Here is a 27,073-nt window from a genome sequence, read left to right on the forward strand (position 1 = left end):
ACAACTATTTATTTCTCTTGTTTGAATAAAAACCCCAGTCTGCCCCTGTTTGAATTCTTCAAAGAGCACATCATGTACAACTTCTTGAATTCAGAAAAAATAAACAAAAACCTTGCCAATTACATTTTTCCAGAGGTCATACCACAAAAATCATGTATCAATCCGGTATTACATGAAACATTCTGCACATTTGTCCAGTTCGAAATCTAATACAAGATTAGGCTTAAACTTCATCACTATATCAGGCCTGAGGTTTAATTCAACATCTCGGTCCAGTCTGAATTCAGTCCGAATATCTGTGAATCAAAGGTTTTCAAAAATAATCAGCGCAGTGGCCAATCAGACTGCATTTCACCAGCTGCCCAGGTATCTGAGGGAGTTCTTTGCAAACTTGTGGTGCTTTTAAAAGGGAGCAGTTTAGCTTATACAAGAACAGTTTCAACTATGAAACAGACAAGATGGCAAACTCTTGGCTATTAATATGCAAAACAAAATATAAAACTAAAGACTATAAGAGCATCTCTTCTTCAATTTTAAGTCATAATTCAGTCTTTGGATCTCTTAAATTAAAAATATGAAGCACACCACGTGACAACTAACTCAAAATAACTAAATTGAACCATTAGTACGGGAACTAATGCTTCAGAGACATTCAAAGGGGAGAGACAAGGAAAGTTGGGTGAACAAACTTCTCCACAATTAAAAGAGCGATAAACGGCTGGTGTCTGAAATAACGCACAAACATACATGAGAATCAAACAGGAAGCGGAACTACTCACAATAAAGGGGTTTATGGACACTAATTTCAGGTGAAACTAGTCTGGGTAACAACATCTGCATTTAAGCATGACGCAAAACATTTTCACTACGTTAATAAGTCAATGTATTTATGTGTTTAACAGTAATACTGTCCTGATTAAAGGGATAAATCAGCCAAAATGTAGGTAAACGACAGAAATGATCGGACAGGAAGGATCCCTTTAATGTCAATCTATTCACCTAAAATATCCTTCCCTAATTCATCCAAGTCTCCAAACAATCACTTTTTTGTTCCCCGCTTTGGGTTCTCTGACAATATTAGTCTGGTGTGTGAGAATAATGAAATGACATCATCAAATTTTCATCTATGACACAGATGTGACTGTATGGAGGCGTTATGCGTCTTTAAAGTGCAAATAATAAACCTTTTGAGACATCCAATTTTGTTCTTAAAGGGTACGGATGATCTTTCCTGAAGATCTTGGTGTTAAGCAGTAACAGGGCTCATAAGTGTCCAATAATACAGGTTTGTTGAGATTATATCAAAAAGCCCTCTTAGAAATCGATATCATTGACATAAAAAAGCAAGAATAATTGCCACTCAATTAACTAAATAATTTTTAAAGACAGGACAGAGCAGTGTATTCCAGCAGGGACAAACTAACATACTGCATACAGTGGCATAGAGAGGACTTAAGGACAAAATAGTTTAAAAGAAAAAACAACAACAGGAGTTCTTCCGGACATCGTTGAATTCATCAATACATTCAATCCCAAACCAGGATGTTTTGTTATTTTTTTAAGTGAAATGCTGGAGGTTGGACTGACCTATTGTTAGATACTGATGTGTGTACACAGTACAGAACTAAAAAATGACTTTTCTAAATAAGCAGCAAAAAAAAAAAAAAGAAAAAAAAAAAAGCTGATATTAAACAACGAACTAAAAGCATTTTTTAAACGTAACTTAATATCACAAACAGACTTGAACCATGTCAATCTACTAAATGAAGTAAATATCATCTACATTACACTCAACACAAATGGGCAATCATAAAGCACATGTCCACACGTGTGAATCTAGCAGGCTCCAGAGACTCAATATTTATTTCGATTAGGCGGTTTCAGTTTATTTTGGTCTGACACACACCCTGCAGCCTCTAGCCTGGGCTTTTTTTTTGCTTCTAAAGACATAAGAGACTAGATCCAAAAAAATAATAAACAAAGCTATTTGACTGAGGAACGCTCACAGTATCAGCAGGGTTCTGTTCACCAAAGTATTATCAAAATCCATTCTTGTGTGTTACAAAAGGAACTAAAGGTTTGATGAAAAAATACCAGATAATTCCACGGCAACGGGAACACAAATTCTCTTTCCCCTCCAAACATATCAAACAAAGATCAAATGTTTCCAAAAGACATGTTTTTTTCCCTAAAAAAGGAATGAGGAAAAAACTAGAAGCTGCGTGTCCAGCAGAAGGCAGGCTGCACCTGCGCTGGTGTTAAACGGAGAAAGAGAGAGTCTGTTGTTCAGGAGTCAAAACCAAAGCGTTAATCTAGACTGTGATGAGTGTAGATTCTTGGCTGTTAGGATGATCTGATCTTCAGGTTTAACTATGCTGCCACTTTGTTCTCCTTCTGAAACAGACACAAATTACAGAGATGCATTACAACAGTACCATAATGTATAGTAAGTAGCAAGTAGTTTCAATATTTTATATTTTTCAGCCTTTTGATTATATTCGATAAAAAACATACTTAGATGTTTAGTTAAATTGACATTTATTTGGACAATAAATACACACTCACTGAGAACTTTATTAGGAACAGCTGTACACCTACTTATTTATGCAATTATGTAATCAGCCTATTGTGTGGCAGCAGTGCAATGCATGAAATCATGAATATACTGGTCAGCAGCCTTAGTTAATGTTCACGTCAACCATTGATTTTGACCGTGGCACGATTGTTGCCACCAGACGGGCTGGTTCGAGTATTTCTGTAACTGCTGAACTCCTAAGATTTTCACGCAAAACAGTCTCTAGAATTTTCTCCAAAAATATCCTGTGAGCGGCAGTTCTGAGGACAGAAATGCCTTGTTGATGAGAGAGGTCAACACATGATTACAATGTGCCACGATTTATTTAACAGTAATAAAGCCAAAATGGAGAAGCCATGTGTGGAAAAACTAAGTACACCTTAGTTAGTAGTCTTGGTAGCCAAGTGCTGATAATCAAATGCCCTCGATTAACTGATCATCGGCAAGTGTGACCACCTCTATAAAAGCCAAAGTTTTAGCAGTTTGCTGTCTGGAGCAGTCAGGTGTGTGTTAACACAATGCCAAGGAGGAAAGACATCAGCAGTGATCTTAAATAAGGAATTGTTGCTGCCCATCAATCTGGGAAGGGTTATAAGGCCATTTCCATACAATTTAAGTCCATCGTTCTACAGTGAGAAAGATCATTCACAAGTGGAAAACATTCAAGACAGTTGCCAATCTTCCCAGGAGTGGACGTCCCAGCAAATTCACCAAAAGGTCAGACTGTGCAATGTTCAGAGAAATTGCAAAAAAAAAAAATGAAGTTACATCTCAGACTCTACAGGCCTCAGTTAGCATGTTAAATGTTAAAGTTCATGACAGTAAAATTAGAAAAAGACTGAAAAAAAGTACGGTTTGTTTGGAAGGGTTGCCAGAAGAAAACCTCTACTCTCTAAAAAGAACATGGCAGCATGGCTTAGGTTTGAAAAGTTGCATCTGAACAAACCACAAGGCTTCTGGAACAATGTCCTTTGGACAGTTGAGACCAAAGTAGAGATGTTTGGCCATAATGCACTGTGCCATGTTTAGCGAAAACCAAACACAGCATATCAGCAAAAACACCTCATACCAACAGTCAAGCATGGTGGTGGAGGGGTGATGATTTGGGCTTGTTTTGCAGCCACAGGACCTGGGCACCTTGCAGTCATTGAGTCGACCATGAACTCGTCTGTATACCAAAGTATTCTAGGGTCAAATATATGAGGCCATCTGTCCGACAACTAAAGCTTGGCTGAAATTGGGTCATGCAACAGGAAAATGATCCCAAGCACACCAGCAAATCTACAACATGGCTGAAAAATAAAAGAATCAAGGTCTTGCAATGGCCCAGTCAAAGTCTAGACCTCAACCCGATTGAAATGCTGTGCATAAACAAATGGCCACAAACCTAAAAGAATTGAAGCAACTTTGTAAATAAGAGTGGGCCAAAATTCCTCCACAACAATAGGAGAGACAGTTATTGCTGCTAAAGGTGGTTCTACAAGCTACTGAATCATAAGTTGTACTTAGTTTTTCACACATGGCTTCTCCATTTTGGCTTTATTTTTGTTAAATCATAACACGGTGTAATATGTCATGTGTTGTTGTTTATCTGAGGTTGTATTTACCTCATTTTAAGACCTGCTAAGGACCAGATGATTTTTATTATGTCCTGATACATAAAACCATAGAATTCAAGGAGGGTGTACTTTTTCTTCTTCACATGACTGTGTATATATATATATATATATATATATATACACATGGACCAGTATCTCAAAGGAATGTTTCAAACATCTTGTGGAATCCATGCCATGAAGAATTGAGGCTGTTTTGAGAGCAAAGGGAGGCCCAACCCAGAATTACAATAGTGTTTCTAGTAAAGTGCTAAGTGAGTGTGTGTGTGTGTGTGTGTGTGTATATATATAAGACAGAAGAACAGTAAAATTATTGTCCTGTTCATGAAACCAGTTTAAGACAATTTTTGTTTTGTAACCATCAAAATAGCCATTAGAAGATTGGTAAAATGTTGACATAAAGGGATGCACAATACTCAAATAAGCTGTTGCATTGAAGCGATGATTTATTGGTATTAACAGGCCAAAAGTGTGCCAAGAAAACATTCCCCACACTATTTCACCACCACCACCAGCCTGGAATGTTGACACAAGGCAGGTTGGGTCCATGGATTCATGCTGTTGGCGCAAAGTTCTGATCCTACCATCTGTGTGCTTCAGAAAAATTTGGAGATTCATCAGACCAGGCTACAGTTTTCCAATCTTCATTGTCCAGTTTTGGTTAGCATGTGCCCACTGCAGCCTCAACTTTCAGTTCTTGGCTGGCAGATGTGGAATCTGACATGGTCTTCTGCTGTTGTAGCCCATCCGCCTCAAGGTTCGACATGTGCATTCAGAGATGCTATTCTACTCACCACTATTGTGCAGAATTGTTATCGGAGTTACGGCAGCCTTTCGGTCAGCTCAAACCAGCCTGGTCATTCTCTGTTGACCTCTCTCATTAACAAAGTGTTTCTGTCCACAGAACTGTCGCTCACTGGATATGTTTTTTTTTTTGACACCATTCGGAGTAAACTCTAGAGAATATTGTTCGTGAAATCCCTGGAGATCAGCAGTTATAGAAATATTAAAACCAGCCCGTCTGGCACCAACAATCATGCAACAGTCGAAATCACAGAGATAAAATGTTATCCCCATTCTGATGATTGATGTGAACATTAAATAAGGCTGCTGACCCATATCTGCATGACTGTATGCATTACACTGCTGTCACACAATTGGCTGATTAGATAATCGAATGAATAAGTTGGTGTACAGGTGTTCCTAATGAAGTGCTTGTGAGTGTATGTGTGTGTGTATATATGTATAATACGTATACGTAATATGTATAACTATGGAATAACAGAAATGTAACTATGGGAATTATGTTTGTGACTAAACTAATTCCAAAATAAATCAAAACTGTTATATTTTAGCATCTTCAAAGTAGTCACCTGTTGCCTAGATTTAGCAGACATGCAAATGTAGCTTTTTTTTTTAAATACATTTTTGTTTTATAAATTAATATGGTGACTAGGTTGCAACGGTATGAGATTTTCACGGTATGATAACAGTCTCACGATAAATATCACGGTATACGGTATTACACAATTACAATTATCAGTGAAAACCGAAGGGTTATTTAAATATTTATATATGAGCAAACACTTTATTATAATTGAAACTTGAAACCTTTTATTTTATTGAAGTATGTCTAAAAAAAAGTCTCCCTTTTGAAAATAAAATAAATAGTAAAAATAAGAAAGATAACACAATTATAAACATGATAAAAATATCATGTAACTATAACATGTTATATATCTAAAGCATGTTAGTTTACATGTTAAATTAACTACTAAATGAAAAATAACATCAGCTGTGTGAGCTTTTGCAATAATGTCCTATGATTATTTACAGTTAACATATACTGTAGATGTGCGACAGTGAGGCCAGACTGCAGCTGTCTGAACCTTTATCTCAGCGCTTCTCAACTGGTTTTGCTTCAGGACAGATTTTACATTGGAAATTAAGTGTCGACCTGCCATAGATTAAACATAACCTGTACTTAATGTATCCTGGGTTGCATTTCCTTTTATGTTGCATAGTTTTGTTCATGGATTTCCAGTACAAGGGCATGCATCAAGTGACATTATTTTTATTGTTGATGTCAACAACAAAATCTACAGTTGTCTCTCCCCCTTTTAAAAATTGAAGAGCATATTTACTTATATGAGCCCATTATTATCCCATTTGTTACCTAATATTACATATTTATACATATATTACACAGAAGGAAAGGCTCCTCATTACCATGGTCATTGTGCTAGTCTTTAATTTATTATTATTACTATTATTTATGAAAAATATATACTAGCTGAAACACATCATGGAACTTTAACTAAAACTGCAACTGTTGATATAAAATGAGGTCTAATAGATTCTACCTTTAGATTATTTCATATGAAACTGAAACATTTTGTTTGATAACCGTAAATTTTCAAACCGTGGTATACCGTGAAACCGGTATACTGCTTCAACCCTAATGGTGACAATTATATTGTTGTCTACAAAACTAATTTCAAACATTTAAGCATACGCCTTCAGGTCAAAATATTTTTAAGATCAGGAGAAACATTTCAGTCATGTTTCCAAACTTTTGACCGGTAGAATATGCGTATATATATATATATATATATATATATACACACACACACACACACACACCACTCAGCCACAGCATGCTATTCTGAGATACACAATATTAGCCAAGTGGTTTTAATGTTGTGGCTGATCGGTGTACGTGCACGCACGCACGCACGCGATTGTCTATGTCTTATATATATATATATATATATATATCTGTTGAAACAAGGCATAGGAAAAAACATTTTGAATTTGAAAACATTTGCCTGATATTATCGGCTTCCAACTGATGGGGAAATATGATTGGCTGATTGTCAGTATGCTTACATGAACATGTTATAATTGAGCTTCAGTGGGTTTTTGCGTAGCCGCAATAAGACGATGTGTGACAAACACTGGGTTAAATACATAATGCATGCCTGTAACATAGCATGCTACAATCACATTAGCTAGATCTGTTAGTCCGACTCAGCAAAAATCAGACTACAATGATTGAACTGTACTTAAGTGTTTACAAAACATTTAAAAAAGAAAAATGTCTTAGTCCAACTGAAATCGAACTTTTAAAATGCATGTAAACATACTGACATACTGTAACATGGTCAGAAGATTTACAAGGTCAATAACAGGGGTAAGAGAGGAAGTACTAACCCTGTATTCAAAGTCCGAGAACTCTCGCCCTTCTCTGCCACCTCTAAACCCACCCCTGAATCCGGGTCCGCCCCCGCGGGAGGGCATGAACGAGCCCCTGCTGGCTGCACGCCCACGACCGCCACGGAAACCCATGCCCCCACCTCTGCCACGGAAACCGCCGCGTCCACGATTATGACGCTGAGGAATCCCGAAAGTCTCTGCATTCATTCTCCTCTCCTCCGCCCAGGTGTGCCTTCGCTCTCTAAATGAGAGTAGAAAGATACAAGTGTACCAATTCTACCAAGTGCCGTTTAATACGGGGAAGACATTCCAGGATAATATGAGTTATTCAAGGCTGATTTGAAACAGTAACATAGGTTTAAAATGTATAGCTGACATATTGTACAAGTTAATACATTAAATAAATACAACTAAAGAGACTATACCTCCCACGAACACCTCCAGATTTCTCCTTTCTAGAAAGGATAGAAGAATGCACTTTTATTTTCTGATTCATTCATGGTTACATTTAATCATTACAAATACAAATTCTACATTGAAAGCCAGGGTAACTGTTGGTATTTTCACTTGGTTTATGGAAGAAAAAGACAATGAGTTCAGAGCCCACTTTTGGTCCCAGCAACAGTGTGAATGAAATATGAACTGGACCCTTTCTGGCCCATTTTAAAAACGCGATCAAACCTCAAAGAGATGACAGTTTCCAAACCGGCGTGACACGGCACAAAAAAAAATCATCTTGCTAGTTCCATCTGCAGTTTTTCTTCTAATGGTGTGTTCACATAAACACGAAGAAAATCTTTGCCTCGCATTGCTCGCGCGAGTTTGACCGCTGGATTATAAATGTGTTAAACATTGCAAAAATGAGAAAACAAACCTGCATTCGCATGAGTAACGCAAACCCGCGAGTATCCCCCCTTCTCTTCCGGAAAAGGACAGGAGGATGGGCTTCCTTTCCTGCAAGCAATGTCTTTTTTCGACTGGTCTTAGTACATGTATGTAAATTGTGTCATTCAATTCCAGCAGCCCACACACCGCAACAAGTTTTTCATTCATTTTGAGATTTCTTCTGCTACTACGTCAGTGGCATCCGGACAATCTCAATGCTGATAGGCTTTCGTGACAACAGGTCATGTGGATAGAATACACTAATGAAGCGATTTCACGTGTTCCAGATGAGGCATTAGCGCCGCCTGGCGTATCGCATCTGTGCAATGCTCGCTTCACGTTGTACAGGTGAAACTCGAAAAATTAGAATATCGTGCAAAAGTTCATTAATTTCAGTAATTCAACTTAAAAGGTGAAACTAATATATTATATAGACTCATTACAAGCAAAGTAAGATATTTCAAGCCTTTATTTGATATAATTTTGATGATTATGGCTTACAGCTTATGAAAACCCCAAATTCAGAATCTCAGAAAATTAGAATATTGTGAAAAGGTTCAGTATTGTAGGCTCAAAGTGTCACACTCTAATCAGCTAAACACCTGGAAAGGGTTCCTGAGCCTTTAAATGGTCTCTCAGTCTGGTTCAGTTGAATTCACAATCATGGGGAAGACTGCTGACCTGACAGTTGTGCAGAAAACCGTCATTGACACCCTCCACAAGGAGGGAAAGCCTCAAAAGGTAATTGCAAAAGAAGTTGGATGTTCTCAAAGTGCTGTATCAAAGCACATTAATAGAAAGTTAAGTGGAAGGGAAAAGTGTGGAAGAAAAAGGTGCACAAGCAGCAGGGATGACCGTAGCCTGGAGAGGATTGTCAGGAAAAGGCCATTCAAATGTGTGGGAGAGCTTCACAAGGAGTGGACTGAGGCTGGAGTTACTGCATCAAGAGCCACCACACACAGACGGGTCCTGGACATAGGCTTCAAATGTCAAACGTCTTACCTGGGCTAAAGAAAAAAAGAACTGGTCTGTTGCTCAGTGGTCCAAAGTCCTCTTTTCTGATGAGAGCAAATTTTGCATCTCATTTGGAAACCAAGGTCCCAGAGTCTGGAGGAAGAATGGAGAGGCACACAATCCAAGATGCCTGAAGTCCAGTGTGAAGTTTCCACAGTCTGTGTTGGTTTGGGGAGCCATGTCATCGGCTGGTGTTGGTCCACTGTGCTTTATTAAGTCCAGAGTCAACGCAGTCGTCTACCGGGACATTTTAGAGCACTTCATGCTTCCTTCAGCAGACAAGCTTTATGGAGATGCTGACTTCATTTTCCAGCAGGACTTGGCACCTGCCCACACTGCCAAAAGTACCAAAACCTGGTTCAATGACCATGGTATTACTGTGCTTGATTGGCCAGCAAACTCTCCTGACCTGAACCCCATAGAGAATCTATGGGGCATTGCCAAGAGAAAGATGAGTCATGAGACCAAACAATGCAGAAGAGCTGAAGGCTGCTATTGAAGCATCTTGGTCTTCCATAACAGCTCAGCAGTGCCACAGGCTGATAGCATCCATGCCACGCCGCATTGAGGCAGTAATTAATGCAAAAGGGGCCCAAACCAAGTACTGAGTACATATGCATGATTATACTTTTCAGAGGGCCGACATTTCTGTATTTAAAATCCTTTTTTTTATTGATTTCATGTAATATTCTAATTTTCTGAGATTCTGAATTTGGGGTTTTCATAAGCTGTAAGCCATAATCATAAAAATTATATCAAATAAAGGCTTGAAATATCTTACTTTGCTTGTAATGAGTCTATATTATATATTAGTTTCACCTTTTAAGTTGAATTACTGAAATTAATGAACTTTTGCACGATATTCTAATTTTTCGAGTTTCACCTGTATGTGAACACACCATATCTAGTGATGACACCTGCAAAGATATTTTGTTGGTCGCTTGGTGTCTATTTTCATTGTCTTGTCTAGCCCCACACAAAATTAAATCTTATTGGTCTATAATCCTGAACCATACACCTGTATATTAAACATCAACGTGTTCTGATTGACTGCATGTTCAGTATTTTTCAGCGAGGAACTAAACATTCCTTGTGTCACACCTTAGCACCATTGACAGTTCTGTGTGGTAAAAACATTAACGGAGGCACTCAGATCTCACCTAGAGTCATCACAAGAGATGTTGTCGAAGAAAGACTTGGATTTGTCATAGTAACAATTGGGTCCCAGTGGATCTTCCTCATCTGCATTGCCTTCACTGTTCTGAGTTTCCACACCTGAATCGGTCTTCTCCTCTCCATTCAGAGTCTTCTCCGATTTCTCAACCTTGTCATCTGTAACACACAATCACATTACAACACACATTGCTGATATTAAACATCTTTGTCAGTACAGAGAAACATCATGACTAGGTATTGATGGGTATTGGTAGACTAGGTAGACTGGGTATTGACACAGATTTCCTTTTTTGATTTGACTGATGAAAATTTGATTTTATTCCGTTTTATCTTCGATATCGAATCAATTATAATGTCCCTTTTGTTTACATATGAAAGAAATTATTTCTCAGCTAATGCAGATAAATATACAGGGGACCTTCTAACTAGGTACATTACAAAAATATGAATTTGACTAATTATAAAGTTTATTTTGTAATGATGCTATGCATAATTAGAATTAAATTCTTTGTTGTTGTTATTTTTGATCTACAACTGACTACAGAGAACAGAAAGAGTATAAAAAGAGACATTATTTAATGACAAATCAGTTGCGTGGATCTCGTCTTTGGGCTCACACACACATTAAATAGAACAACTTTTACTCTCAACACGCTGTGAAGGGATCTTGCTGCTGAATACTCCACCAATATACTACAAAATTAATGGTGAGTGAAATGTTAACATTTACCAGCTAGTAGCCCAATGCATACAATTTAGTCGCATAACACAAATTTGGTTGCAGATGCAAATTATTTCCTCACACTGAAGTAAAGTGTTGCGCACAGAGTAACATTTTATCTTGGGATTTAAGAATCGAGATAGTTCAAATAAAGATCACGATGCATCTGAAAATCGATAGTTTTTACCCACCCCACTGTTGGGTGTAATGCAGTACTAAGTAAGTAATTACTGAAAATAAATATGATTATTTTAACTAGGATTTATTTGAATGAATTAAAAGAACATTTTCATGTCTATCCATGTATTTTACATCTGGTCAAGGTTGATAAGGTTTTAGAAAGTAATTAGTACAGTAATCTAATTACAATGTAGATGTAATTAGTAATTAACTACTTTTTTTTTTTTTTTTTTGAGTAACCCAGCCCTGCTTATAGGGCATTTCTATGAAAGACAATATGAAATCAAAATAAATGTACCTGGTCTTATAACATGTCATTTCAAATGACGTGATATATATATTTTTCTGGCACTGAGACTATTCCAGAAAATGAAGCACATTTTCCCCTAAAATTTAAATGACCGTAATCAATCCTACACCATGGTGGTATTTGCTGAACTGTATTAAAAAAAAATCAAAAAACAACTTTACTACTGTAATGAGAATTGTCTGTGAATGGCACCTTTAATTTTGAGTTTGCTCTGAAACTCGCGGTCAATCTCCTCTTTATTAAACTGGGCGTTAGCACTCTCGAAGTCAAAGTCCTTCTCAAATTTCATTGGTCCGTCTCTTCGCCCGTTAAACCTGCCCCTTCCACGCTGACCACCACCTCCGCCCCCACTCCCCCGACCCTTCCTCATTGCAGGAGCACCACCTAAACAGAGAAACAATGGTTACCACACATTAACCTCATAGCTCTGCTCATGATAATGTGAATCAAGACAGACAAGCAGAAAATTAAACTAAAAAGTGAATTGCCTCCAGACTGCCGTTTGTGTGAGTCTTTGATTTCAGGCCTGTTTGTGTCTGATTCCGGGCAAAGTAATTCCCGGGTGATCTTACGAAGATCAGATGCTGAAGATGAACAAAAGATATAGCAATTAATGTCTGCAGATGAAAAACTCTACAGTGAAAACCATCCCTTGACCTTACATTTGTTTTAAGTTTTGAAAATCATTATTAGATGAGCCACATGTTTATTTTTTTATTTGTTTATTATAGCTTCTGTGTGTGTGTCTGTGTTACAGAAAAATCCTAAGCATCAGCTCTGGTTCTCACCTTTGTTTTGCTCCAGGTTTTCAGCAGGTTTCTGAGCACTGAGGGTGGGTCGGGCCGCTCCAGGGCTCCTCTGACCCACCGAACTTGCTGCAGTTGCAGGGGGAGCAACTGGGGCAGTCTGAACCGCATGCTCCAGGGTCGGGGTCTTTCTCAGGGGCTCCAGAGACGGGCTCGAACGACCTGCAGCACAGAGCAAAATCCGACTTTGGCACTGTCTTAACCGAAGAAAAGGCATCTTTTCCATGTTAAACAGAGTTTTTGCCCAAACCACCTGTGACTGCAACATGCAATGAGCATTATATTTTGGACTGGTTTCTATTTCTGCGACGTCGCGCTGGGCAGCCCAGTAAGCAAATGTGTCTAAAATTCTTCTCATAACAAGATATTAAAGCTGGCATCTCACAAGCCGGATCAGAACAACTTGATTTTGGCAGAGGGTGCCACACCTACTGAATGTTTTGCCTGAGGTCTTGCTCTCTTGAGTCTGAGGTAGGGTTGTGAGGCATACTAGTACAAAACTAATACTAGTAAATAATGTCAAACAGTGTGCTACCATCTTCTACCAAACAGAATGTTGCTACTAGCACAATTTTACAGGATGTGACATTTGAGGTGAAATCAATGACAATTAATCCAATTCAAATCTCAAAATGTCCAAATGTTATCCTTAACCAAAGGATGTCATTTAATTGAATATATAGTCTGCATGCTTCACGCTTCAGAATAGAATAGAGGTGCCGCTGTGCTCACTGTCATCAACTACACACATGCACACAGAGAGATCACGTGTGATGCTCATAAGGTGTGCGTTCAATGTATGAGCGGCAGTGAACACTCATACATAAACTCCTTCTCCGGTGCAGCTTGCAAGTATTTCAGCATTTTGTTTGGAATGGGGAACTTGTTAAATCAACTGTCAAAAACATGAAGAACTCAAGAGTTCCTCCAAAATAAAAGCTGTTTTCAACTAGATGCATTAAATTGAAGGCATTGACAATTCTTTTTTACTACTGTATAAAGTTTTTAATACACAACGTAGAAGCAATAATAATTAACACATTGTACAATAATGGTTATATAGGTTGTATAATAACAATGTATGCAATATCACAAAATCATGTGTACATAATATCAGCACACTATGAAGCGTGTACACTGGGAAGCTCTGTTGTGCAACATTTCATTTGATAAAAAATAAAATGACAATTGTTTTTACAATTAATTATTATATTTTCATTTGATTAAAAAATGTATGTATTAATTTGATTAAACACTGTTTTGGTGATAAATTGTAATTAAAACATAATCCAGAAAATGCAGAAATTGTAACTGCAAGACTTTATTAATTTCTTTTAATCAAGTCTACTTTTGTGTAAATTCAACAGAAAGCTGAGGCTATTGGCGAAATAACAATAGGAGTAATGTGTGAAAATAATTATGTTATGTTTAGTGGTTGAATTAGAATGTAATCCATAAAGTAACTTTACCCTGTGTATGTGTGTGATTGTGTATTTATCCCCAAATGCTTTGCCATAGAAAGCGTATGCCCATACGTAGCTCGGGAGAAAACGAGTTATGGCCTGGTTCGCTAAGCGAGTAAAGATGCTGACTACCAAACCTGGAGTCGCGAGATTGAATTCAAGGCGTGCTGAGTGACTCCAGCCTGTTCTCCTAAGCAACCAAATTTGCCCGGTTACTAGGGAGGGCAGAGTCACATGGGGTAACCTCCTTGTGGTCTCTATAATGTGGTTCCCGCTCTCGGTGGGGCGCGTGGTAAGTTGTGCATGGATGCTGCAGAGAATAGCGTGAAGCCTCCACATGTGCTATGTCTCTGCAGTAACGTGCTCAAAAAGCCACGTGATAAGATGCATGGATTGACGTCTCAGTCGCGGAGGCAACTGAGATTCGATACACCACCATGAGGACTTAGAGCGCACTGGGAATTGGGCATTCCAAATTGGGGAGAGAACAAAATATATAAACAAAACTGTTCCGTTTGACTGTTCTGATTTAATATTTTATCGTAATTTATTATAATTTTAGTGTATAAATATTGCACTGTCACATCTAGCATGGACAGACGTATTCCTTGTCGCGTCTTGTTAGGACAAGGTGTAAAACTCACAAATAAACAAAAAGCAACACAGCTATGCACACAATAGAGAAAACTATGCATCTCAGTATCATTTAATGCAGTAAACGTAAATAGAAGACAACATGAAACATAATTTTCAACGCTTTAAGTGCCAGGACATATTTCTGAGTCCAACAGCAGTTAATGAAGAGTTGGACTTGATTTTTCCTTTTCCAATTTTTATTGGATCAGGAGAAGTGTGCTTTAATAATACTGGTTAGATTTTCCCCCCACCTACTCAGCCTTGATTACATCAGCAGAAAAGTTGTTTAAAAGGCAGAAAAAATTACTAGATCATAGGAAATATTATGGAAAACATTTTTGGCTTGTGAATAAAGTGCATTGATGAATCATGCACAACAAGACCAGAGAAATTTATTAAGAAAGAAAATGGTACATTTTGATTTCATGTTGTCTTTAAACACATGTGCATCAACAGTGAATCTATACTGCCAATTGACAGACCAGAGAAGAGTGACGGTAACAAAACTGCGCAAAGTCAACTTCACTACACAGCAACGACACATGCTGTAACCCTGTGCAACACACTAAAGCCACACGTTAGCACAGGTTCTCTGGTTACCTTCAGCTTCATGACTCAGCGAGCGAGTTCGCGGGGGTAAAGCAGAGCTCTGGGACAGAGGGGCAGTACTGCTCCCCTCGCTACTGAACGCAGGACCTGAGCCGCTTCCTGTCAGGGGAAGAAGTGCACAACCTTAAGTGTGGGCTTTAACACGACACACATCGAGAAAAACCCTCCAGACAGAGACTAACTGTAGCTTTATATTTAGCAGTCTTATAAGCCAGAAAAATATCCAAATATTCATATATATCTCTGGTTTTTAAGGTTCCTGGTGCATACTCTGTCCGATTTGAAATACAGCTGTGCAATTGAATGTAAACATTTTGTGGACTTTCAAATGCAACTGCTACCTGGTTTACAACAGTTCTGGTGAAATGGTGTGAAATTTGAAGCACAAAATGTGCAATGGATTCTTGTGTATATTATGTACTTTTAATTGTTTGTATTTACCACTATAAATTATTTGTCACACAGTCAAAGTTTTATTTACAGTATTGTACCTCAGTTTCCCAACTGAGATAAATTAAAGGTCCAGGTTGAAGTTAAACCTATAAGCTCGGATCGGCTTGCCAGAAAAAAAAAAGAATCATCAAAATATTATTAACTACAGTCTAGACATGATTTGAATGTGATAAAATCTCTGTTTTAGTGATATTAGTGAGATAAAATCACTTACAAGGTTACTGCATAAGTGACATCATGGCAGCGAAGTTGTCAAATTGGATATAATTGTTCAATGAAAAGGTTAGTAAGTGATTTCATCACACTTATAATAACTAGTATAACGTTTACGTCTTGTGGCATTACATTAGAAACTGTGTGTATTTTGATGTTTATGGACTGGTCCCATTAATTTCCACTGTACGTAAGCGCCTTACTGTAACTGTGATGTTTATAAAAAAATAAGGGATTAATCAAAATGATTTGTGGTAAAAATGCTGTCGATTGAGCGTAACTTGTATTAAACCAGGAACATTTCTTTAATAAAGTACCTATATATTTATTTACACAACTTTTACCATTGTTCCACCAATACAGTGCCAGTACACACCCAATCAGGAAGTAAAAATGTAGCCAGTTATGTCACAGTTCGTCTCTCAAGTCTCCAGAAATGTGACAGTCTTTGACCGAAGGATCTTTGGAACCAGTACCATTTCAGTAAAAAAGTGTTAACTATGGCATGTCATCATCTCAGCTTGCACTTAAGTACAACAAATGCCATCAAGTACAGGACGTTCTCAAAAAAATGTGATTTTCCGACTTACAAAATATTGAAAGTTTTTGCCAATAAAAGCTGAGGGTAAACATTTAACACGGTGACGGATTATTTTTATTGATAAATAACAACTTGACTGTTGTTCTTTATTTTATTATAAAATTTTGTTTCACAAAAGAAGCAAGGGTTGTAACATCAGTGACGATTAGGGCTGCTAGGATCACCGTGACATCCGCCCCACCCTGTGGAGTGCCCGTATATGTAGGGCTGGGCGATTTTTCCAAAATTGTTATCACGATATACATTTACACATTGTACTTTCTTTTTTTTTTATTTCAAAGTTGACGGAAGAAAAAAAGAAAATATTTATTCTAAACGATCAATATAGTCTCTACCAAACTGCACAGGGGGTTCAGAGATGGCCAAATCAGTGGGGTCTGCGGGACCGTTTACCAAAATATTAAAATATTTGATAGTTTATCAATTGAAAATGAATGTTAAAAGATCATCTGTTTGTTCTGAAGCATAGTGACATCAGTCCAGTATTTGTTGGAATATTTTTACATTAAAATGAAATATTTTTTATATTTCTTTAGATTCAGATACCCAAGTATGGGGCATAGAAGCCTTTGTGACTGTGGAATGATGCTGAATGTGGGATCAGGGGTGCCCCAAGTGAAAAATTAATAAGAAAACCTTTTTCTAATATTTTATGTAAAAAACATTGTATATTTTCATTAAAGTGAGAGACTAGTCTACCAACTAGTAATTTTAGTCTTTCCTTATCCATTCCAGACATATCGATTTGCTGACTAATAAAGATACATTTAGAAGGGAAAAACGTTATGGTCTAAAAGGTGCTTTGAAACCATGTTAACTCATGCGGCGCTTCATGTCTACACGCATGCAGGGAAAAGAGGCAACAGCGTGCGGAGCGGGACAGTCAGACTTTATGCATGTTTGGTGCTAGAAAACAATATTCAAGATTACAGCGCAGAAAGATCAAAGCTGTTGTCCACATTGCTGTTGTTCAGTCGCACTCTTCACTAGAGACGATGAGAGAGCACAACCGTTGTCATTAAGTCTTGCGGTGCGGATGGAATCAATCCAGTGTCCGACGTAACTTCATTGTTAGCAAGGCAGCTAGCATTAGCAAGTTAATCCAGTCTTACCAAGGACAAACATTTTCAGTTTTCAGACTTTAGAGTTTTACAGCTACAGCCTATTCACAATGTGAGTTGCGTATCTCCACAGCTTGTTCAAGTTCAGCTGTGCATTCGTTTAATTTTCTGTGCAGCTGTAAGTGGTAATATTATAGTTATGATGTTGATACAGCTGATTAATGTTATATAGAATGCATTCAAAAACAAGGTGATTAACCCACTAAGCACTTAACTTTATCAGTGCTAAACTTGTTAGCTCCCGTAGCTCAAATGGTACAATCCTCAAAATACAGTGACTGGATTATTAGACAAGGTTTTATTCATAAACTTTATATTTTAACAAGATTTTCCTAAAACCAGATAATGTTGTCTTTTCAAAAACATCTGGCAATTGAAATGCTTTCAGCAAAGGTTGGATTGAACCATTTAATTAATGTCCAGCTGTTTACTGATATTTAGTCTAGTTGAAAATTCAAGTTTGGTACCCCCTTCAACCGAACAATTCCAGTCATTGCATTTATAAAATGTAATATTTAAAAGTCCGGTTTTCCACCGTTGAAAGTTTCCCCTGAACTTGTATAGCAGAATACACTGTGTAACACCGCTGCCGCTCTTCATCTCTTGACTCAGCAGGTGTAAATGCTTCTTGATTTACAACCTGCCAATAATTGACTGGCAGTATTAAAATGGTCAGCATTTGACAGATATAAAACAGTACTGATGTTTATTTAGCTATTTATTTTAAGGTATTCTTTATTTTAATGGTCAGCCATTGACTGATACTAAACATACAGTACTGATTTTTATTTAGCTATTTATTTTATTTGTATTTATTCTTTATTTTAATAGTCAGCATTTGACTGATACTAAACAGTACTGACATTTATTTAGCTATTTATTGTATTTTTATTTAAATGGTCAGCAACTGACTGATACTTAACATACAGTACTGATGTTTATTTAGCCATTTATTGTATTTATTTATATTTATTTTCTCAGTGTTCATTTCTAGAATTTGTTGACAATGTATAATAATAATGTCAAATATTATGTGATACAAATATTTGTTTAAGAAAACAGCCTTCTGAGTACCTATGCATAGTCATATGGGTGCACAATCGGTGCACAATCCACATAGAAAAGGTCTGTTTTCATTCCAGCTCAAATTAACTATATCAGCCACCATATCAGTAATCGATGAATTTACCCCCTCTAAAATCAGTATCGGTTTTAAAAATCCCATATAATTTGGGCTCTAGTTAAAATGTGAATGAATAACATTTTCAACATGGTAGGACAATCACTATATGCACATTTGAGCAGCCCCTTCCTCCACTGAACTTTGACCATGGAAGTTCCTTTTCACAACTTTTTGTATTTTCAAAATATGCCACATGTTTTTAACAATGAGAACACAAATGACATAAAACATCAAACATTTTTTGAAAATTAAAGTATTAATTATTTTGTTTTGCTTTTTTTGCACACTTGTTAGGCATTGCATTAATGCACCTGCAAAAAAAACAAAAGAGTAAAAAAAAATAATCATATAAATTATTGTAAAAGGTGTACCAGTAGTGGACAAGGGTTGACAAATGTAAATATATATATATATATATATATATATATATATATATATATATTAATTATTTTTTTTAAACAATATAGAGTCAAACCATTCCATATTATGAAAGTTTAGGTTATAAAATGATGCCTTTTATATGGGGTTTCTTGACTATTTGAAAACTTTTTCATGACTGAAAAGTCAATATTTTGATAATGACCCATCTCTTCTCGATACACATGGTTATCCTGCCCCTACAGGTCATACTTTTTGCTTTCAATATACTAGAGACTACGAGAGTGAGTATATACTTACCGCCGGTGACTGCTGCTCCGAATGGCTGGGGTACCAGTGGAGTGGAGCTGAACTGCCTGTACGGGGCCCGACTGAAGGGGGTGTATGACTGGAAGGAAGGGGCCGCAGGGCCAGTGGTTGATGCCAGTGAGGACTACACATAAACATGAGAACAATACTGGTTAGCATTCACTTTGCTTTATGATTGTTGGTCTTTCAGCTCTCTACATTGCGAGTAAATCAACTTGTCTGTTATTAGCCTCTGGCTTGTAAATATTCTGATTTCTCTCGCCGACTGAGTTGTGTAGTGGCGAAGCACCGAGATCCTATTGCTGAATAAAAAGCTGCCGATTAAGCTGGACTCAACCTCATCTTTTACGGCATGCCGTGTCTCATTAGTGTACACACTCTGAAGGAAATGTAACTTATTTTGCTGCAGTGGGTCCTGAGGAGCCATGGATTATGGTGACACCATGATGTATGTCATGATATGGCATAACTACATTTGCATTGCATTTAACGACAACAAAGTGGAAAGTCATACACATTATGCAAGTTAAAGTTTCATTTTGGCGCATTGCGTGTATTTTGTGTCCAAAAACTAGATCCAGGCACATTTTAATTTCAGGTCTCTTCTTATATCCTTTCTGTTATTTACAGTCAGCTGGTGGTCAAAAAGATAAAAAAGAAACATTAATTTGAATCATACATTGCACGGATTAGGCCAAAAAATGTGCGCTGCGCTCATTAAACCACAAACATTTGCTTGCAGAGCTGCCGGTTCTCTTAAAGAGACAGTACAATTTTAGCGCTTGTAATACATATCAATGTACAGTAAACTCACTGTAAATCATACGAGTGCATAAACTTTTTTTTTTTTTTTTTTAGATATGTAGTAGGGCTGCACGATTTGGGAAAAAAAGTCATATTGCGATATAATAAACAAATGGTTTCATGAGTCAACTTGCTTGGTTATCAAGGAAAATGCACAAATAGATTACTGATAATGCTGAAATGTGTATTTTTCAACTCAAATCATACAAACTAGCAACAACAACAACTATAAATACAGTGCTTTCAAATTAAAATATTTTTACAAAATTAAATAATATCTTTGCATTACTGCAAACATGTTATTTTCTCAATATTACGCCTAAATAAAATGGAACAATAAATAAGAACATACGAATTTTCACGAAAATAAGATTGTCCAAACAGGGACATTCAAGCAGGATGTAACATGTACTTTGTATAAACTCTTTTGAAAAGGAAATTGGATATAAAAGTGTGGTTCACTCAATCAAACCACTAAAACTGTTGTTGTTGTTGTTGTGTACACACACACATTTAATTTTTGTTGTAATTTTAATGTTATTTTTCACATTAGATTGATCTTATGATGATCTCATCAATGATGCAACACGTTGCAATTTGCAGACAGCGGGGGTGAGAGACAAGCGTCTCCGTGTTAAGAGTGCGCATCAGCCTGCGGAACTTTATATCTCTCCCGGTCAGATTGGGTCTCTTCCGCGACTGGTTGAAGCGGCTCTGACCATACCGAGAAAGACAGTTTTGGAGTTTGTGTTTATTTACATGACTTGCTCCCATATTATATGAACTTTAATTAAGGATAAAATAAAGATATATATAGCAAAGCTGTGATCTGTGTTTCTATCAGATACTCGAGCTGCAGAAGTGCTCTTTATTAAGTGTAAGCCAATCTCGCCACAGGAGTTTTCCTCATTCATTCTGGTGAGTGTGTATATTACGGCAAATGCGTGTGTGAACACAACGCTGCAACAGCTTGCTGATCAGATCACAGACACGGAACAACAATATCCAGACTCAGTTATTATCATTCTTGAGGATTTTAACAAAGCAAATCTCACACGTGAACTGCCCAAATACAAACAGCACATTACATGCCCCACCAGAGACAGGAACATACTGGATCACTGCTACAAAACAATAAATTATGCATATCGCTCTGTCCCTAGAGCAGTTTGGGACTCTCTGATAACTGTCTGGTTCATCTTGTTCCAATCTATATGCAGAAATTAAAATCAACCAAGCCAGTAATAAGGACTGTAAAGGATGGACCAATGAATCAGAGCGGGAACTACAAGCCTGCTTTGATTATACGGATTGGAGTGTTTTTGGGGCTGCAGCCACTTACCTGGATGAGCTCACATATACGGTTACATCATGTTTCTGTGAGGATATGTGCATTCCTACTAGGACTTATTTAAAGTTCAACAATGACAAACCGTGGTTTACAGTAGAGCTCAGGCAGCTTTGTCAGGCCAAAAAGGATGTTTACATGGGTGGGGATAAAGTCTTGTACAATCAAGCCAGGAACACACCAAGTAAGGAAATCAGAGTGGCTAAATGAAGTGACTCTTCAGCTAACAAACAAGTTTTCAGCTAACGACCCTGCATCAGTGTGGAGTGGCATGAAACAACTCACCAATTACAGGACTCCTACCTCCAACCCTGTGGTGGACCAACAACTGGCTGACGACCCGAATATGTTCTACTGCAGATTTGAAAGGCCCAATCCCACACCCACTCTGACCCTCACTTCACACAAACACCTCCTGCAACCCCCCTCCTGCTAATGATCCAGCACTTAAGATCTGTGAAGATGATGTGAGCCGGTCTTTCTGGGAAAATAAAAAAAAGACGAAGAAAGCTTCAGGCCCAGATGGCGTCTCACCAGCGTGTCTTCGATCCTGTGCTAACCAGTTGGCCCCATCTTGACAGATCTTCAATAGATCACTGGAGCAGCGTGAAGTCCCATGCTGCTTCAAATGCTCAATCTTTATTCCTATCCCAAAGAAACTAAAAATCACAGGACGTAATGACTACAGAACTGTTGCCCAGACGTCTGTGGTCATGAAATCATTTGAGAGACTAGTGTTGGCACACCTTAGAACATCACTGGACCGCTTCTAGATCATCTTCAATTTGCTTATTTGAGTCTGTGGATGATGCAGACAACATGGGATTGCATCATATCCTGCAACATCTGGACAGACCAGTGACATATGGAAGGATCCTTTTTGTGGACTTCAGTTCGGCTTCCAACACCATCATCCCAGCTATACTCCAGAATTAATTATACCAGCTCTCTGTTCCCATGTCTATCTGTCAGTGGATTACCAGCATTCTGATGGACAGGAAGCAGATTGTGAGACAGGGGAAACTCACTTCACCTGTACAATCAGCACTGGTGCCCCCCGAGGGTTGTGTGCACTCCCCACTACTCTTCTCCCTGTATACCAGTGACTGCATAGCCAAGCACCCCTCTGTCAAGCTCCTGAAGTTTGCAGATGACATCACAGTCATCGGCCTTATCCGAGATGACGATGAGTCTAGATACAGAAGGGAGGATAAACAGCTGGCTCTTTGGTGCAGTCAAAACAACCTTGAGCTGAACACGCTCAAAACGGTGGAGATGATTGTGGACTTTAGGGGGAACACCCCCAACACTGACCCCCCCACACCATTCCAGGTTCCTGGGCACTACCATCTCACAGGACATGAAGTGGCTGACACACATTGATTCAATTGCGAACAAGGCCCAGCAGAGTTTGTACTTCCTTCGCCAGCTGAGGAAGTTCAACCTGCCACAGGCGCTGCTGAAACAGTTCTACGCAGCAGTCACTGAGTCTGTCCTCTGCACTTCAATAACTGTCTGGTTTGGTTAAGCTACGAAATCAGATATCAGAAGCCTACAAAGGACAGTTTGGACTGGATTATTGGTTGCCCCCTGCCCTCCTTCAAGAACTATACACTTCAAGAGTGAGGAAGAAGGCTGGAAAAATCACTCTAGACCCAACTCGCACTGCCCATTACCTTTTTGAACTGTTGCCTTCTGGCCGATGCTTCAGAGCACCAGAACCATCAGGCACTGGAACAGATTTTTCCCTCAGGCTATACATCTCATGAACAGTTAAAACTGCCACATTGTGCAATAACTATGTGTAATACACAGTTCAGTCTTTTTCATATTTATCCAACACATCCAACCTCTTCTGCCATTTCATTCCTCTGGAAAAAATTAAATAAAGAAATTTCACTGTAACAATTGTTAGTCTTATAAGGTCAAATGTAAGGTTTTTAGAACTGCAGGATATTCTGGCCAAATAGACCACGGTAGTAACTAATTAAGATTGTCATTGTTACCAACCAGTGGTCAACATTTCAAGACTCGCATGTCCTTGGCAAGCCTAGATTTATTTATATAAAATGTTGCCGTTATAAAGAAAAATACACACGTGTGCTAGCAAGTAGGGATGGGCATTCATCATTAATTTGGTTTTTGAATATTTAAGCTCATAAAAAATTATATTACAATATTCTATTATTAAAATGAAGGTAATTAATGAGAAAGAGACGTTGCAAAATCCTTTTTTTTTAGTCATAAAGGTTGCGTCACCATTAAAAAAAAAAAAAACAAGCTTCTAATTATATTCAAAACAAGCTTATATCATGTCCTGTGTTTTATTTAAATATATTTAAACAAGCAATGCGTGAAAAATAGTATAATAGCAAAAATAATAGAATGAAAGCATTTAAGTTCACGCAAAGCAAAGAAAAATAAACCGCTAATGAAGTAGAAAGAGCAATTAACATACAGGACGAGTATAAAGACTCGGCATATAATAGTTATGTGGTTATATTTGTTGAGAAAAATAAGTTCAGTAAACTATACTCATTTACACACACCAGTTTAAATTATGGAATGTCCCTTACCTCAGCTAGCATAGTCTTTCTCGGATCCCATGTTTGTTGTTTTAAGAAGCGTCACGGGGATTACATTGCAACGGGGACGCCGTTTTCTGATGAGTTGCACATATACGAGAGTAAAGTGTACACCGCTTATCCAGAACATTTAAAAAGGAACACAGATTTCTCACAGTAAGCCACATTCTCGCAATTTCCCGCTTTTTTGGTGTCCATCTAAACATACTGACATACCCGTCTGCTCAACAAATGTGATCAACTTGTGTCCACACTCAACAGAGCCACCACATACATTCAGTTATAACTGCCAGTTTTAGTTTGTGTGTTCAGGATTTAACATGCATCACTGTATATATGTCCATCAAAGCAAAACTTTGCAAAACTAAAATAGTATTTTTACTATTCTAATAATTATTGCAGAATGAATATTCGACTACTCATGCACATCCCTAATTCTTTCACATGTCCATAGAGGGTTGGCTCAGAGATGGGCCACTTCTATTAAAATGAATGGGAGAAATTGGAAAGCTCAACCAAGGAACTCTAAGTGCCCAATGGTCAATGGATGTAGAAAGTACCGCCTTACAATTAAAAGAGCCAATCAACTTTTAGAAACAGACGTCACCTGTCAATCAACTCTAGAACATGCATGCATTAGCTATACAAACTGGGATTTTTTTTTTTGCCTAATATGAGGTTTATGTATATTTATTATACCAGTATTGTCAGATTTTATTGCTATTTGAAATGTGTTCTTTGATTGTAATCTTTACAACCGTTTTTGAGATTTTGGTCTTTCTCCATTCAAGTAGATAGGAGCTGCACTGGCATGACTGGAAATAGCCTCACAGGAGCGTTCCAAAGATGGCCGAAAGTGGACTGACATGCTAGAAATACTTTGATTGGTTTTATGTTCAGCAGATAAAGCTGAACGTTAAAATCAATGAGCACGACTCACCTGAACGATGGCGGGGTCCTGGGGAAGATTACAAGTGGGTTTGGGCGGCTCGCACACGGTCAAATCTTTTATGTCACTTCCTCGAAATATGATGTACTCAAAGATGTCTTCTCGAGGAGGAATAGGTCTGTCCGTGGGACGGTCCTCAGTTCCAAATGACTTGACTAAAAGATTTTGGGAGAGAGAGGAAATATTAAAAGAGAACAAAACATGCAATAAGTCAAATACATGAATTACTTGAATGCAAATCTTAAAAGCAAACTCTTACTAAGAGGTCATGCATAAGAGGATAGCATAAGCAGACTGACAGCAACGTAAGCAGCAGAAGTCTGCACAAGTTCATTGTTGAACTAAGCATCGGTAACAGAGAGTGGCCTGCATTCAACTGCAATATAATAGAAGTGCTGTTCCATTTACTGAGGGTATATGTGGAAGTATATAGTGTGTATATTTATTTACATTTAAGCAGAGCTACAGTGCTGTTTTCACTGATGATGTTCTAAAAATGCATATTGGGTGCATATGTATGAGAATATATAGTGAGAGTATATGCATTTTGATTTACCTTTCGCCAGTGCTGTTCTTAATGCGTGTATTTATTAAGTGTTAATATGCGAATACATATTTTTGGTTTACCTACTCGTCAGGGCTACAGCTCTGTTCTCAGTGTTCGTTTATATTCAATGTACATTTGTTAGTACATATAATGTGTATACAGATTAAAATGTTTACCTTTCGCCAGAGCTACAGTGCTGTTCTCAGTGTCGATTGTGTATAAAACTCCCTCATATCGAATCTCGGCCTTTGAGATCAGGCTGATCTTGCTACCGATATAAGGCGTCCCTCCGCTCATCTTTATGTTTTAAATCCCACCTACGCGGCGGTCCAACTCTCCTTCTCACTGTTTATTTAGATTCGTTCGGTCTAAAGGCGGGTTTTTGCTTCTTTTGTGTGCTTTTTCTCTCAGTGTGTGTTTAACTCAACACGGCTCTGTTCGTTCTCCTCCGCACTGAACAGATGCATTCTGGGACATGTGACTCTTCGCCTTAAGTATCGCGATAACACGCGGGGTTTGAGCGTGACTCCCGTTATATTGGGAATGACGTATGAGGGAGTATGTTTTATTATCTAGGAAATAAATAAAAGGGAGTTTTTTTAGTAAAAAAGCTAAAAGCGTCTTTACGTCAATGCCTAGAAGATAATCAAATCTTTCCAAACACACATGCCATCTTCATGCATGTGTAATGAAGCAATTAATGTGTAATAAAGCAATTATATATAGGACTAGCTCTTGAGAAAATATGATATTTCAAACTTAATTCAAAGATCTTATACCCTTAAACATCTAATATAAAATCCATAGATGCCTTGCAAAATGATAAATAAGTAAAAAAAGGATTTAGTCTTCGAAATTAATCTTTATGTCGTCTCATTCACTGATCTATGGTATTCAGAATCTTAAATTTAATTGTAAACTCAGATTTTAGAGTTTGTATTGTTCAGTCACCCCCTTTTATTTGTAAATAAAAAATATATTTATAAATATACAATTTAAAATAGACTTTTAGTTTTTAAATATGATATATATATATATATATATGTATATATATATATATATATATATATATATATATATATATATATATAAATAAATATTTACATTTGACCAAATAATGTCGCTTTACAAACTTTTGTAGCTTTTTCTGTTTCATTTATTTAGTAATTTAATAATAATAATAAAAAAATGACAAAATCCTTTCGATTTCCAAACATCTGTAGCTATTTCTGTTTAATTTATATATATTGTCTTGAAACGGAATGATATAACCTTCACAAGGTGACATACACTTTATTTCTTTTCTAAAACAACAACAAATAACAACAACAATAATTAACAACATTATTTCTTTTTTTACCTTATTTTTTTCTAA

General features: G+C 37.4%; 1 protein-coding gene across 2 annotated transcripts; it reads right to left on the reverse strand.

The window, feature by feature from the left end:
• Nucleotides 1–26,156, reverse strand: LOC127661795 (protein LSM14 homolog A-like). 2 transcript variants are annotated; one of them, XM_052152689.1, is made up of 11 exons: nt 25,875–26,156; nt 25,143–25,306; nt 19,457–19,589; nt 15,199–15,306; nt 12,482–12,661; nt 12,182–12,277; nt 11,886–12,077; nt 10,467–10,638; nt 7,833–7,862; nt 7,405–7,648; nt 1–2,394 (listed from the first exon to the last, which is right to left on the reverse strand). In XM_052152689.1, the coding sequence occupies exons 1-11, from the start codon at nt 25,993–25,995 to the stop codon at nt 2,371–2,373; spliced, it is 1,464 nt and encodes a 487-aa protein (XP_052008649.1). In that variant the 5' UTR covers nt 25,996–26,156; the 3' UTR covers nt 1–2,370. The 2 variants fall into 2 exon arrangements, with proteins under 2 accessions (XP_052008649.1, XP_052008650.1); XM_052152690.1 differs by lacking the exon at nt 15,199–15,306.
• Between the last annotated feature and the right edge of the window lie 917 nt (nt 26,157–27,073).

The sequence above is a fragment of the Xyrauchen texanus genome, chromosome 21 (genome assembly GCF_025860055.1).
Source record: "Xyrauchen texanus isolate HMW12.3.18 chromosome 21, RBS_HiC_50CHRs, whole genome shotgun sequence".
In the NCBI taxonomy this organism is placed as follows: domain Eukaryota; kingdom Metazoa; phylum Chordata; class Actinopteri; order Cypriniformes; family Catostomidae; genus Xyrauchen; species Xyrauchen texanus.

Coding starts and splice junctions, on each gene's coding strand:
- LOC127661795 (XM_052152689.1), bottom strand. CDS start 25,995: ATGAGCGGAGGGACGCCTTATATCGGTAGCAAGATCAGCCTGATCTCA. Junction 12,278..12,481: donor AAACCTGGAGCAAAACAAAG/GTGAGAACCAGA, acceptor GTTCATCTTCAG/CATCTGATCTTCGTAAGATC. Junction 12,078..12,181: donor ACACAAACGGCAGTCTGGAG/GCAATTCACTTT, acceptor TTCTCTGTTTAG/GTGGTGCTCCTGCAATGAGG.